Below are 16,668 nucleotides of genomic sequence, written 5' to 3' on the forward strand. Positions count from 1 at the left end.
GCAAGTTAAATTTTGTTTTACACGAGAGAGCAGCTATGAAGACGTGCATATGACTGGTGTGGTATTAACAAAAGAACATGCAACCCAAAGACAAAGGCAACTGACAATTGCTGAGTTGAAATGCTAATTCTCTTCAACCGAATTCCATAATATCTGAAACTGTCATAACAACATTCACTATATATTTCTTAGTTTTAACACATTCACGACTGGGTGTCGTTTATCATTCTGATGGAACTTCTCTTTACCAGCAGGCTCAACTCACACAAAGTTTCAACCCTTGGTTGAATTTTATTGCTGATTGTTTGCATTTGACCTGGCAGGCGAACTCACACATGCATTATATGGCATGTTTCAATTCATGGTAGAATTTTATTTGAAGTTGGCCTTTGTGATCTGTCATAATGAAATTGAGAATTTCAAATACAATAAAACAAACACTTGTTTCATGTAATTGAAAAATTGGACAATAGTTTTTAGTTAAACTGTCTTCCAGTGCAACATATGGTTTTTCTTGAGTCTATACAGAATAGTTTCTATGTGAGGGGGAACATGCGATTCATTAGTTAGCGGCGTTTTTATTCCAGCTGTCTCTAATTTCACTATTTGTTGAGAAATATATTACACAGACCGCAAAAGCCTCTGTACCTTATTCAGGGATGCAATAAAATTACTTGTTTTTCTTGCATCTGCAGTATAATGGCTGTTTTGGAGGGCATGTTGTTAACTGTGGGGAGTGAGTTACTGTCGCCTCGACGTGAACATGTTTAAACATTTTTCGTGTGCGAGGTATATGCAAAACGTTTTAATGTCTTTTTTTGTAAATAAAATGAGGGGTGCGAGTTATATTCGTAAGTTATAATTTGTTGGTGAAACAGTAAGTGTTTCACCAACAAATTGACATCCTTCTGCTGCTTCCCCTGCTCAGCTGACTTCTATGGTGAGTTACGATGCATAAATATTTTTTTCGCTACCATTTTTTTTTCAAACCAAGATCATTAAAAACCATATTAATAATACAATAATCAATTTTACACTGAATAATATTATAAATTTATATATAAATAAAATAAAACATTATTTATAAAATTATAAATAATTATTTATAAATATTACTTGGGAAAAGGATTAAAACCAAGTATATAAAATTTCTTGGTAACTTTAACGTACGGTCTGGCTCCCACTGAAGAAACCTCAGTAAATGTCGAAACCTGTCTGGGTTTCCCATTATGCATTGCATTATACATGCCTGAAAGGGGGTATGTGCTTTGCATTATGGGATGCATACTAAGGCAAGCGATATGAAGTTATTAGCCTCTATATACAAGTAGCACAGACGTGAATATATTTCAAGCACAAAACTTTGTTTTGCTTACTTGGGAAAAGGATTAAAACCAAGTATATAAAATTTCTTGGTATCTTTAATGTACATTACACCCAAGGCAAAAAACTTTCTATATATATTATAAATAAATAAAGTAAGTTAGATTAATTTTCTATTAATTTTTCCCTATTTAAAACTGCCCGGCACATCAGCAACTCAATTGGTAAATTTTTGGCATGCACCGACATGTCAGCAACTCGATTTGTAAATTTTGGGCTCATGCTCAGGCAAAAAGGTTTGCCACCACTGCCTTAGAACATCGGTTCCCAACCGGTGGTATGCGTACCCCTCAGGGGAGGGGGTACATGCTGGGCCATTCAGGGGTACACGAAAAATAATCAGTAATGGTGGAAAAACAAGTAAAGTAAATAAAATGCAAAACATTAGTTATGGAACAATAAAGTTAAGTTTGAATCACCGTTATTTTAAAAACAAGGGGTACAATTTATAGAAATGGGTTTAAAAGGGGTACACAAGTGGAAAAAGGTTGGGAACCACTGCCTCAGAAGACCAAAACATAAGATGTGACAATAATGGACTCCTGTTTGTAATGATGTAAACTTTTGAGGAGTATTATCACAATATCCTGTACACACTTTTTTTTTTTTTTTTTTTAAATGGTTGCATTCATTATAATTAAGAGCATACTTGGAATTGTAGCTTATGACAATTCAAACTAATGTATATCAGCTATTTCTATAAAGGATATTATATATCCATTTATATTTTTAGCCAGGTTCAAAATTTTCCTGAGAGCTTATGACAACATAACCTTCGACATAGGGATTACTTTGCTTGGCACTACTTAAAAGACAATGAACTCAGCCCATGAGCCTCTTTTTTTGTCTTTTATTTGTACATTTAGTTTTCACTGTCCTTACAGCTGTTTTGAACTGTTGGTGCTCTTCAGGGACCAGGTAGAAACTTACAAGGGAAAAAATCCTCTAACCATAGCAATCATGTTATGTCAGAAAGTTATACTGTTCACAAGTGAACTCTTAGAAGATGCATACAGAAATTAGTCAAATAAAGACCTTAAAGTTTCTCGCAGAGTTATTGTCTTTTAAGTAGTACCAATCAAAGAAACCCCATGTTGAAGATTATATTGTCATAAGCTCTCAGGAAAATTTAGAATCTGGCTAAAAATATAAATGGATATATAATATCATTTATTGAAATAACACTGTCAGAACAAAGCCTTTAGGCTCTTTAGTTTTGTAATTTATGCTAAATTGTAAATATTTGCATATTTAGGCAATATCTATGGGACATGGTCAACTGTTGCGACAGCGAATGGGAGATGGCCAAGTGGGCAGCAGAAATCTGGGTGACAAAATAATAGATCAAATATGCAACGTTATTCTATTGATCTACCCAGTATATTTAAATAATAATTTTTTTTGAGAAAAGAGTTAAAAGAACGATATAAACATAAAATTTGAAAAATCTCGCTTATAATTAAGTTTATTTTTATTGTGTAGAATTACGAAATTGTAGAGACGTTATATTGAAATTTCCCATGCAAAAAATGAATCAGCTAGTTAATAAATATTTTAGTTTATATCATAATGAGAATATTAATATTTGGTCGTGAAAGTCATGCAATGTTGAGCCAAAGCATGAATGAATTATTTGTGAATGGTACATTTTTACTTTCTCCCCATCTTTTTGCTCAAATTTTTGTTATTTTGGGTAGAAAGGATGGAGGTCCTGTTTTCCCTGTTTTGTATTGTTTACTACCTAATAAGACTTTTGAAACATACACAAAATTATTTTATATGATAATGAAATGTCGCCATTACTAGATCCCGAAAATATAAATGTTGATTATGAAATTGCCATTCGTCAAGCTTTACGTATAGTATTTCCACAAGCTAATATAAATGACTGCTTTTTTCATCTCATACAAAATCTTCGTAAGCATTTAGCTTCATGCAATCTTTTAACCGGATACAATTCTGATGCACAATTCGCTTTAAATTCAAAAATTATCACTTCACTTGCTTTCGTTCCAGAACAAGATATTATTTAGGCTATTTCTGAACTTGAGAATCATTTATCCAATGAATTTGAACCAATTTTAGAATGGTTTAGGAACACATACATAGGTCGTCTAAGGAATAATAGAACCAGGGCTCCACCGATTTTTCCCTCAAATGTTTGGTTTGTGTACCAAAGAACAATAAATGGAAGCTATAGGACAAATAATTTTGCAGAAGCCTATCATCGAAAATTGCAGTTGAGCTTTGGAAGCAGCACAAGTCATCCAAATTTATGGATTTTTATAAATGGACTACAAAAAATTAAAAAAACACATGATGTTGATTATGAAAGAGCAGTAGCAGGTTATCAACAGTAGCACAAACATAGACGTTACGATGAAGCTGACCAAAGAATTTTGAAAAAAGTTATAAATTACGATAGGGAAAATATAACGGAATATTTATGTGGTATTGCACATAACTATATGAATTAATACATTTAAAATAAAAATTTTGTTTTGAATTTCATATACTTTTTTTTGTTTTAATGTATATATGTAACATGTGTAAATATGTTTGTTAATTACAAAATAATATTAATAAATGAATTGAAAAACAATTTTTTCTTTATTTTAATATTGTACAATTACACCTTTTCATTTTTAATCATTTTTTTTTTTTTTAACTATCTCTTTCTTAAACGATCCTACAAATTTTGATATATGATATAATTCTTCGAAAAAATAAAATTTTTTAATTTTTCAAAAATTAGAATACTGGAGCCAAATTCATGCAGGTAAGCTTAGGTGAGTCTAGATCATTAGGTCTGGAATATTTTTAGTTTTTTTTTCTTCAATTATGTGGAAATAACTCATACCTCATTAAGCACCTCCGTAGCACAATTGGAAGAACAACGGTACATTGTGCTCTTCGATTGGAATAGGCCTACATTCGATTCTCATCGTGACGGGAGGAATCTTTATCTGGATGATTTCAATCGAAGGTGAGTTAGCCGATCTCATAAGGAGGTAGCAGGGTTTTTTCTCCCAGAAACTCGGGTTTTTCATCCCGCATACAGACAAATCGGCCCTTCAGAACACATGCAATTTACAGACAAAAAATACTAGTTGTGGCAGTGGTGGAGGCGGGCGGTAGATGGTGTTGATTCATAGTAGAGGTTCGGTGTAATAGTTGAGACAGTTGTAGGTGTCCTCCCGTGATGAGTCTTCGGACTCCTTGGAGGTGTCATGAATAATAATAATAATAATGTCTTAACCATATTTATATATATTTTACCAATATTTACAAAAAAAAAAATTGCCAAATTGTATGCCTGCTAAGCATGCAAAAATTTGTAAGTTTCTGTTGCCCACATGACCATTGCTCATTGTGAATTGCCCAGCTGTCATGTACCCATATCTACTACTATTCAGTAAGTTTTCAAAGAGCATGTCTGTTCATAATTCCAATATTTGACAGATGAAGGAATTATTACAGAAACAATAATAAGGATAATATCTGGTTCACCCAGTTAATTGGATGAATACTTGATATAATTACCTTAATTTTCTACAGGTGTGGCCCAAATTATTCAGTAATGGCTCCCACTTTTCTGGCAAAACTGTTTGCTCACTGGTCTGCACTTTGATTAAGGCCTCTCGAAAGTACTTCTCTGCAGCTACAAAACTATAAGAAATGTGTAAATAAACGAAATCTGATCTCTAGAGTTTACTACACATCATAATTACATAATTATGGTTATTTAAAATTACAGCTAACTAATAGCAATTTTTAATTTTAGACAAAATAAGGGGAATGTTTAGAATAACTTACTCTTGGTTTTGAAATGCTACAACTCCTAGTTCATGAAGTACAAAGGGATCTTCTGGAGCTATAGCTAGAGCTTCATTGAAAAACCTCTCAGCAAGTTTTGTGTTATTGGATAAACCATATTCTAAACCAATATACAGTAGAGGGAGATGACACCTATAAAAATTTAAAGTAGCAAAGAAAGATGGGTATATATATATATATAAATACACACACATGAAATCTATAAAATGCAACCAATTTCCATTTCTAAGGTGACACAGTAGATGTCACTTAATATCTGGCATGTAGTAGAAACCAATCCTCTTTGCAAATGGTCAGTTCACACAGCTGGAATAACTAACTTTCTGAACAAACTGGAGGTATAGCAACTGCCCCCCCCCCAACTTCCTCTACCATTCTTTTAAATGATCATACCATCTTAGTAGCTCTATTCACACATTGCAATGATACCTTTCTAATATATTTATTTTTTAAATATAATCCTGCTATTATTACCTGCTAATTTCACTAATTCTCTCAGAAGATATCTCATATCTGTGGTAGTCTTTGATTAACTGCTTTATTTCTAATCGACCTTCAAGATACATAAGTAAATTAAAATCTGTTTGCACACTGCATTGTACACTGCTAGATTAGTGTTCTGGCAAATTTCTCTTTTATTCCATACAAATTTCAATCGTCCAGCTCCCACTATTACTGCTTTACTGATGTGTTATCTATTTTCAGCTTGGCAGATAGCATATTTGCTTTCCAAATATATTTATGGACTCAAATCCCACTGTGGTACAGATGTATGTAAATGTCATTCATTACATGCAAATGATTTTTGTCACTTGGTAGGATTCACATAAAAAATAATAATAATAAATAAAAATAAATTATCTTCATTAATTTTCATTAATTATTTGCATATTTGTTACAGCAGATATCTACTTGAGTTAAAAGAGTCCTGAAAGTTTGGACAGAATTTATTTAGAAGTCTAACATCATCTGTATAAAGTAAAAACCTAAGTTTAACATTGCTGATTTTGGTATCAGGTTTAATACCACTTCTTTCATAATGTGATCTATACATATAAAGAATACCAGAATAGCATACACCCTTGCTTGAATCCTGATTTCACAGCAAATCAGGATTTGTGCCCTTCTCTCAAAAGGCTATATACTGCTCTGCATAATGTCCCATTTGCACTACATAATTGTAGTTTCAAAGGGCTTTTTCACTGTACCAATCTTTGTTTTATTTCCATGATTTCTCCTTGATTTGTTTTTAGCCACATTTTTTCTTTCATTTCAACTCTTCTCAAGGGTGCTTGTAGAAATTATACTTGAACCACTCAGTGAAAAAATTTCTCTGTCAGTCTCACATTCAGTTTTCTCTCTTTTCTATATATACCATGAGAGCTAATCTAATCCTTCACAATTCAATCTTCTAAATTATGCAGCATAACAACTACTGTAAAACATATATGCTTTATATTTGAGCATTTTTGGTTGGCCATCAACTCTAGGTGCCTTTCAACATTTCAATAACACATGCTCTAACATTTCTAGAATAACTGGAACTAGTATGTCTCTAATTTTGTCTTTTTTAACTCATATAGTAAAACCACTTTCAATATACATAATTTTTGTTAAATAATCCTCAAGAAAATAAAACTGAAGGAAAGATCAGAACTACAATGAGACATCCAAGAAACAAGTCCTTTCAAATCTACCTAACACATCCTGAAAGCGAACAAGATTTTCTACACAATGTTTTCTCTTTCAGGGTCTAGATATTCCATGGTTATCAGTGAATATCTACTTGTTACTCTCCAAACTCAACAATAGGTCACATTTGTTGAGTTTAGAACTTCACAGGAATGTTGCTTCCTCCAAAAATATGATTTTTATTAACAAACTGTCTTCTTCTTTCCTCTTTTAACACATGTTTAAAGCAACTTCTAAATATGGCTATCAGTTCTGGTGATATGCTGAACAATTGACTTATAACTTATGGAACAGACATATAGAGTAATCTTTTTATGAAGAACCTTGTAAATAGTGAGGCAAGGAATGGCCAACTTCAAACTTACACATTTTGACATTTTTGGACTTTGTAACAATGACCCATGAATGTGCTGATGTTTTTTTTTTTTTTTTTTTTGGGGGGGGGTGGAGAAGTTCTCGAGTACAGGATACCTCCCATTTTTATAGAAGGTTATAACAACCCCACTATAGCAAACTCACTCCTTATAACTAACCAAAAGTCCAAACCAAAGCTCCATGGGTACAATGCAGCGCTAAAAGAAATTTACTACAGTAAACTATCCATTATAACAAACAATTCTTGTATTCTTGGTCTCTCCAGAGACCAAAATTGAAATATCTTCAAGCTACTTTTGGACAATTTTCATTGCCCAAAACAACATTCTTACCTGAAAATTTATTTCACACATTATCATCAGCAACTTATTTTAACAGTTGTGAAGACCAGAATGATTTTTTTTTTGATAGAATAAAAAAAAAAAAAAGATTCAAGAACAGAAACAGAGATAAATAGCCTTATCTGAGTTTCTTTCAAAAGTGAATGACCTCTGAAGTATTGTTTTTAAAGGAAAAACTGTAATTAGTGGTGTGCTGCAGATGGCCCACACCACCTTGCACAAGCAAATAGTTAAATTTTTAAGAATTTTGTGAGCCAGTTACTGACCATGGCTAGTAGCCCTGATCTAGCAAAGAGGTTAGTTAACGTTAATTATTTTTTTAGCAAACCCTTACAAAGAAATCCACCTCCAGACTGCAAAACCTAACCCACTTTTCCTAAAAGAAGCTTAAATTTCAGCCTCTTCAAGCACTATAAATTACACTTTGTGATTGTTTTCTGCATATGTTTGCTCTGATATACCATGTCAGAGTTTCCAATTCAGAACTCCCCTTTTTTCTCTTTGGCTAACAATTTCTCGCCTCAATTTTATCAAATTCAGTTGCTTTTTTAATTTCCTGTTTTTTTTATTGTTGACTAATTTTCTCTAGTCCAACTTTCCTAATAGCAAGGTCATCTTCCTTGGAGATTTTATGTTCATAACTCCTCCAGGTTAGAAAGGTTCTGAAAAGTCAGAACCTTTATAACTGCACAGAACAAGCAGGTCTGTGCAGATGCTGAGACATTTGCTATTACCAGTGTCCTTGCACAAATTATTGAAAAGTTTACCAGAGTACCAGTTAATTCTAACCATTCTCCAAACACTTGATCATTTCCTTACAAGTGACCCTTTCTGAGTATACTGTGGATGCTGCTTGTCCTCCAAGCAATTCAGTTCATAATCTAGTATTGATTTCTTCTTAAGGAGTAACACTCACACAGCCGATTTCATTCATACGCTGTCTGATATTAGGATGATCATAACTTCTATGCTTCATTTTCCTGGATGGAACCTTTTTAATTCCTTTTATACATTTTTATCTTCACACTTACTTACTTCATAATTTAATACTGTGATCAGCATTTTAATTTAGCTATTCCATGTTTGTAACATATATAAATTTGTACCTTCATACATTTCACGGTTCTTCACTTTCCGCATTACTGTTTTTGGGCTTGTGTATAATCCTTTCAGTAATTAAACATGTTCTACAAATGGCTATCAACTTTCAATAACATCCAGGAATGATTTAATCAAGAGTATTCAGGTATTTTATCTTGTCAGTATATTTCAAAAATAAACTAATCTGTAATATTAAAATAGTTATATGTATCAATGGTGGCTGGTAACACAGAGCATCTCTATTCCCACTAGGCCTTGCTGTTCAACAGTAGCATCTAAAAATCACAAGCTACACAAACTTATGTTTCAGAAATCGTAATTATTTGGAGTTTTTTTCTTTTTCTCAAGGCTTCATACCTCTGAACGGCTATTAACTCTATACAAAGTTAGACAGGTGATTGGTTGGCTGATAGTTATTAGCAGTTTGTGATGGGTAAGCAGTTATTGGCCAAGGGTGCCATGGAGGTTGGAGGGGGGGGGGAAGCATCATGAGGTCACGGAGTTATGAAAGCTTAAACCATATCAAACTCTATACAAATAATAAAAATTTGACCAACCACTGAGTACTGTTCTCACTTTTGTTGGTGGTAGCCCCCAAAACATACTTCACTGGATGTAGAAGAGAGCAATTAGGTTTATTAATTTTTCTCTCTCTCTCACAGATGTTCAGTTTCTATTGCTTGCATTTTCTACAAATATTTCTATTAATAAATTCATCAGAACTGACATCAGTGTCAGTTCTGATGAACATTATTCACAGTTCATTCACATTTTAACACCTAAATGAAGAACAAATTTTTCTTCATCTGCTGATATGATTTCCTTCTACTGCTGTTTTTTTGTGTATCAAGTCGATATCACCTTCAACAAGACGACATGCTTTCAGGAGGCACTGATCATCAAGGAGCATTTACAATGCACTCCAATGATCCTTTCTTCCGTTATTGTAGCATACTACACAGACCTGGAATAGAGGTTTTAAACAGCATTATTATGAAGTAATAATCTCATCTTCCCCTAATGTATTCAGCTCAATGGCTTTCTATATTCAAGCAAGTTAGCCTCTTGTAAATCTGATTTATGCTATAATAAGGATAGTAAACCAAGAATCTGTTAGTTACATCTGGATGAATTGCCTGTTCTGTAAAAGAAGAAAATCCAAACCTCTAAGAGGGAACAACTCTTATATCCAGCATTTGCCTTAAGATGAATAGTCCTTATAAACATTCCTGCAATATAGGATGCACTCTATATTTCAAATCAAAAGCATCATCACTCCTGACTGCATAGCAAAGGCCTCAAATAATAATACTATGTAAGAATATCACATATTACATAGAGCTATTATATTCTGTTGTATATAGTATTTTTTAACATAATTATATTAACTTACACTATACTGAAGTTGCACTTATTTGTGACTAACAATGTCAACTTTTTTTTTAAATTAAAAAACACAGAAAAATAATGAGGTATGCATATAAAGCTTACCCTTTCATTAATTGAGATGCTCTACAGTAAGCAGCCATTGCCTGATCATGCTCATTTTCAACAGCAAATGAATGACCATACATTAACCAAGCAGGTCCAAACAATTTATCTAAGGTTGTTGCTTTGCTAATTAAAAATAAAAGAAAAAAAATTAGGCAGAAACACTTTACTAAATAATACCAGAATAAAACAATATAGAAGAAATCAATTTATACTATTCTTTACTTAAGAAACATTAGTTTTATATGACATTCTTGTTTTATGCGGTTATCATGATGAAACCATTTATCCATTCAGAATGTATGTTTCCATATTATCCAAATGATAGTTTTTCTTTTAAATACTGTAATCATTTATAAACAAATATGTGGAATTATTTCTTTATTATAATGAAATCTAAAAATATAAATATACTATAGAAATTATATAAATGATTGACACATTTAGAAACAGAACATTAATGTAAAAGTAGTTTACTAGTCAAATAAGACTACATGCATTCACTTCTGGTATAGGACACTATGACAGTCCAACAAAACTAAGGGCCCCTTACCATCTTTTCCCATCAACAATTTTCTTCCAAATCAGTCTATAACTTGTCATGTCTCTAATATGATCAACACTTTCAAGTTTTGTCTTTAAGGGTTGAAACTAGGAAAATTTGATCAACACAATCTCTAACAATGTGGAAAACAGCTTCTTTCCTCACATTCTTTAAGTACACCTTGTTAAGCAAGTACCTAAGAAATGAGGATAGGTTGGAAATTTGAAATTTATCCAACCAAACTGTATTCTGGATTGTCGGCCAAAACCAAAATATGCACTATGATGATCATATCCATCTAAGTGATATCAGAGAAAAAGGAACTAGTTGTATAGATGCCTAAAGATGAAAAGCTAGGTAACTGGAGGAGACCTGCAATGAATGTGGAGGAATGACCAGCAATTTTGCCCAAGATCTAGCATCCTCCTTGAGATGCTGGTCCCAGTCCCATGGCCGCCAGACATTAGATACGTTCCTCAGCCACCTGAAGAAACAACACAAATGAATTCAATTGTAGTCTCCATAATTTGTCTGAAATGAATACTGATTACCTTTCCTTTAGTGTAACACTAAAGGAAAGAATTGTATTGCATGTCTCAATTGAATTGCTGGCCTGGTTGGCCGAGTGGTTAGCATATCTGTTCTTCAGCCAAAAAGGCTGTGGGTTCGAATCCCACCATGGGCATGGATGTTTGTGATCATCTGTGAAAATACTAGTGGTGGTGGTGGTGGTGGTAGGCAGTAGATGATGATGGAGCCAGAGAGATGTAGAGTAGGAGCCCTCTGTCGATGAGTCTTAGGACTCCCTGGAGGTGTCGTGTAATAATAATAATCTGTCCAACTTCTCTTCTGAAAGTGTCCAAATCACTACATCACTTTCATCTTGATTCTTTACCACAATGAACAACAATGGAGATAAGCCACTTCCTTGTTGCAACCCATTATTAAAACACTCTGAATTACCAAATCTAGTTGTCATACAATTCCCATATTTAATATACACATTACTGATAATAATTTTTCCTTTTAATATTCCAATCTTTTCTGAACTTTTCCAAACTTTTTCTCATTTCCAAATCCAAAAATGCCACGAATATGTATCCCCCCCGCATTTTCCCATTTTCCTTAAAGCAAAAATCAAATCAACACAAGGGGCATTTTATAATCTCTTAGGTTTTTCTCTTTTATCCCTTATTTTTGTTGCCATTTCTCTTTCATAAATGTTTGTACAGTGACACAATAATGTTATTCCTCTATAGTTTCTATACTACTAATCCCCTTCTTGCACCACCTTTATAGACTGATTCACTAATCACCTTTGTTCAATTATTATATTACTTCTTTCTTCAGATCAGTTTTGTCTAAAGATGCACAACAATTTCAATTCCAAACTACCAGAAACTCTAATCAAATCAACAAATGAAATCATCTATAAAATCTCTCATGATAAGTGATTTCATAACTTATCATGTTTGATTTTACAATGGTTTTATTTCAGGATATGTACTGAGTAGATATGTAAAATTTTAAATGAAGTATTATTCCTTACAAGTTATTGTGTTAAGCAAGATAGAATTGTCTTGGTTTCCATAATATGTACATGAATCAGCAAGTTTTCGGTGAGATTAACAGCAGAACAAAGAGGATTATCATGAGAAAAAAAAGTTACAAAGAATTGCAAAAGATGATGCCATAGCATCAAAGGGTCAGAAAGTACCAAAGACAAAGGAGTCTAAAAGTGTGCAAAAATGATGTCAGCACACCTGGAGGTAAATACCTGATAAGTTCAAAAGGCATGCGAAAGTGGTGAAGACAAAGGAATCTAGACACATATAAGGCACCCCAGCAGTAATCAAAATTATTACAGGATTCTCAGTGCTTCCTCTTGCCTGTAATCATTGCCCATCTGTGGTCAGCAAAGAAAGAGAAAGCTTTGTGTGTCTGGTTTCAGGATTCTCAAGACGTGCTTGTATTTGAAGAATTTTATCATTCATAATCAAAGGGAATAGAAGAGAAACTTCAGCTATTGACAACGTGGATTGTCTCTATGAAGTAGACTTTATAACAAGAGGCCAGAAAAGGAAGAGATCGACACAGTGAAAGGTTAAGAAGATATCTGTAGGACTTTTGGTTAATGCAAAGGATTGCTTATGAAGGAGAAAATTGTAACTGTATTTCTGAAGTTATGTGTAGAATGTGCATATGTAATGTACCAGAGATATTGTGTAGAAAGTATGTAGTTAGACTAGACCAGTGTGTGTGTGTGTATCACAATCATGTAATGTTGAAGTTAAGTGTTATGATAATTCAGAATAAAGGTCTAGAGAAATTAAGAATTTGTATCTTGTATATTGTAAATATTCCTTAGGGTTTTAATAAATAAGTTGTAAACAACACACTGAACTGTGAGGTGTCAATGCACTATCTCCAAAAAACTTTCGAACCTGTGTGCAAATAATGTTACGAATTTTATGTAATTGCCACATATGGATTTGGATATCAAGTTAGTGAATTGATAATATACTTTCTGATAGATGTATATAAATATATAATAGTGATATTTGAAACTAGTCATTCATTTATTAAATTGATTTATATTTTATTATGTTTTTTGCCATATTAATTTTAAAATATGAATGCTACAAGCCATGGGGATATAAACTCCAGTATTTATTTATTTTTTGGAATAGTCTGTATGTGGGCTTACTTTCGTGCTGTGAGGTGAATGCTGGCCAAGAATAATATAGTGTAGAGATGATTAAGAATTTGTTAGTTAAGAGTACATCTCTCATCAGAACTAGAAGTATTTGTTGTATCTAGGTTGTTCAAATTCTGTCATTCTGGCAGAAGACCTAAGGAGGCACACAATATAAAATGTTTCAAATAAAGTTCAAAGTGATTTGCCTTGGCCATCTATGCAGAAGTTGGATAAGAAAAAGGATGCCAGAAGATTAGCTTTATCTTTAACTGATGTTGCGATTCTAACATCTTGGAGGTGTGTGTGTGTGGGGGGGGGGAGACAAGAGCACAGATAGACAGAAATTGTATTCAACAGTTTTGGCAAAGGACAACTGACATTGATGGAGGAAGCAGTTTTTTACATTTAACCTTTTAAAAGTCTGGCATAGTCCTGTTAATTTTGCAAGTATTACAGACTGTGAATAATAAAGCTGTCATTTTTGTCTTAAGTTAACTATGATATGCTGCTTCCCACCTGGCCACCCTGGTACACTTGGAAAAATATGGCATTAGATACATCAGTACATCTAACAATGGTACATGAACATGTTAAAGAAGGAATGGTCAAAATACCTGATTCATATTATTACAAACAGATGAAGATCACGATGTACAGAATGGGAGAAAGTGTAATTAGAGTCAAAGGAGAGCCCCAACGGTAGTACTGAGGTATGTGAATATCCAGATTCTTGAAATATAATGCTATCTCGATACTTATATCAATATAGTGTAAAGTGAAGTTTTAAATAGGATTTTTTTTTTTTTTTTTGAATTTCATCTCCATGACTTAATGCCATGGAGAACGTAAGCTATTTGTCATCCCATTTACTATCTACATAATGAAGACTCTGAAAGTAATGGTAAATTCCTGTCATGCTTACTTTTCCTAGAGCTTGGATATACAAGTGTATGTTACACAGTTTGTAAACAGAATGCATTGGTAAATTTTATTAATTTTAGTAATTTTTAGTAATTTGTCCTAATTTTAGAACTGCTTATGTAAATTAAAATAACTAATATAAAGATTATAATAATATACGTGCAAAATGTTTTAAATTTTGGTGCTAAGGCAGGAAGCCTTAGCACCAAAATAGTATTTTCTTAATTACAACCATAAAATCCAAAATAGTGTGATTTTATTCAGATCAAGCGATTTTAATGAATCAAGAAAAGATACTGTGCCATATAATAAAAACTTTCAGAGAATGCCCGACATGTAATATTGAAGACGATGAATAATTATTAATAAACTGCTCAAATTAGCATAAGTTACTTTTATAATGCATTCTTTATCATGTTATCACCAACAAAAAATATACAAACAACATGCATATTTTCAAAGGTCAACTTAACAAGTGGGTTAGAAGGGGGATGGTGCTTACTTATTTTTACCTGTTATTTTGTGTTTGTAGATTGTAGCTGTTAGCTACAATCCACGCGGTTAGCCTAGTGGCTTTGTGCTTCGCAACTATATGCCTGGGGAAGGAGTGTCCTAGGTTCGATTCCCGTCGGAGACATGAGGAGCTGAAGGATCTTCCTCAGCCATAGCTAAGTTAGCCAGTCTTGGGCGCGGGCAGTAGGGTTTTTTCCGCCAATTTATCTGGTGTTTTTCATCCTGCAAGCAGGCAAACCGGCCCCGTGAACACACAGGGATACAGCCAAGAATACCTTGAGGCATAGGAGTGACCATTCTATCCTCGTATTTCGGTTACAAAATCCAAGCATGCTTGGAAGGTTGTGGGCCTTAAAGGCCTGTTAAAGCCGCTGGAATAGATAGATAGATTGTAGCTGGCTAACATGTGAACAGGCTTTTACTAGGGTACACATCAAAAATAATATAAAAGTATTTTTAGGCTAATAATGAGAATATTTTTAATTCTATTTCTAATCAACAGCAACCCTACTTAAGTGGGACAAGCTGAGAAGAAAAAGAAGAAGAAAAATTAGAATATTTCTAATTCATAACAAATGCATAATAAATTATGACGCTCCAAAATAGACTTCATGTGACTTAATAGATTTACACTCTAATAGACAGTATAAAAATTATCCAGAATATCTCACCTAAGGTACCTTCTTGCAGCATCTGTTTTACTGATCAAAAGGTAGTAACAACCAACAGCAAACCACGATACCTGAAACACAAGAAATTTAAACAAAGGTTAGTTACTTAACCTTTGCATGCATGCACGCACACACACATCAGTGCTGACAGTTTTATAGGTGCATAACAGGCAGCCTTCTACTTCACCATCTACAATGGTGATGTGAAAAGCAGCTCTTCTTTACCAGCGGGTTTTCAACTTCTGCCCATGGTACTGATGTAATATAGGATTCCAACCTTCCTTGAGTGAAATTCTGATTAAAGGGAAAAAAAAAAAAAAAGGAATTTATGCCTCAAAAATTCACACATATGCCAAGTACCACCTAACTATTTTCAGAATTGTGTTTTGCTTTTAGGCAATCTTAACAAAATGCATAGCACCTATTACATTCATACTGTCTGTACATCTGTATGCATATAATCAATTCCACTCTACTTGGATGCATTTTATTTTATTGCCATTTCAGTATAATGATAATGCTTTTTTTGTTTTTTTATTTGACTCCTATCTACAAAAGGATGTAAACCTATAATACATTAATATGGTGGATGGCCTAAGGATTTTTCTATTTTTATTAATTTTTATAATTTTTTAAAAAATGCATTTTTACCTGGTGTGGAAATCCTGATCTAGAGATCAAACATGGAACTCTTTCAAGCTATTTTAGTCTTTCAAATAAGTGAGGAAGTGATCTCATATCAGGCAATGAAATTCATCACCTAAAGAATCTGCATTCATGTTCACAGCAGGATTTGAATCTGCAGCTTGTTGAGCAGATACACGTGGCCAACCAGACTACTACTTCTTTCCAGCCATTTTCTGTCCACTGCTGGATAAAGGCCTCCTCCAGTTCTTTCCACCTTTCTCTGTTCTTGGCAATGGTTGACCAATTTTCTCCAACAAAATTTGACAATTCATCACTCCACCTTCTTTTAGGACATCCTCAGTCTCGTTTCCCTACTTTTGGAATCCAGTTCGTTAGTATGGTGGTCCATTGCACATCTTCTCTTCTGGATAGAGACTGGCAACCAGACTAGCAAATTTAATTTTAAATTAAATT

General features: G+C 33.4%; 1 protein-coding gene across 1 annotated transcript in view; it reads right to left on the minus strand.

The window, feature by feature from the left end:
• Cdc16 (cell division cycle protein 16) overlaps nucleotides 1-16,668 on the minus strand; it is a 141,420-nt gene that overhangs the window by 13,535 nt on the left and 111,217 nt on the right. Inside the window, exons 11-14 of the mRNA XM_090412526.1 lie at nucleotides 15,568-15,638; nucleotides 10,221-10,346; nucleotides 5,200-5,352; nucleotides 4,927-5,052 (exon numbers count right to left, since the gene is read on the minus strand). Of these exons, the coding sequence (XP_090268652.1) occupies nucleotides 4,927-5,052; nucleotides 5,200-5,352; nucleotides 10,221-10,346; nucleotides 15,568-15,638 (476 nt within the window). The remainder of the gene's footprint in view (nucleotides 1-4,926; nucleotides 5,053-5,199; nucleotides 5,353-10,220; nucleotides 10,347-15,567; nucleotides 15,639-16,668) is intronic.

The sequence above is a fragment of the Typopeltis vanoorti genome, chromosome 23 (assembly GCF_054136105.1).
Source record: "Typopeltis vanoorti isolate ZY-2024b chromosome 23, IOZ_Tvanoo_1.0, whole genome shotgun sequence".
Classification (NCBI taxonomy): domain Eukaryota; kingdom Metazoa; phylum Arthropoda; class Arachnida; order Uropygi; family Thelyphonidae; genus Typopeltis; species Typopeltis vanoorti.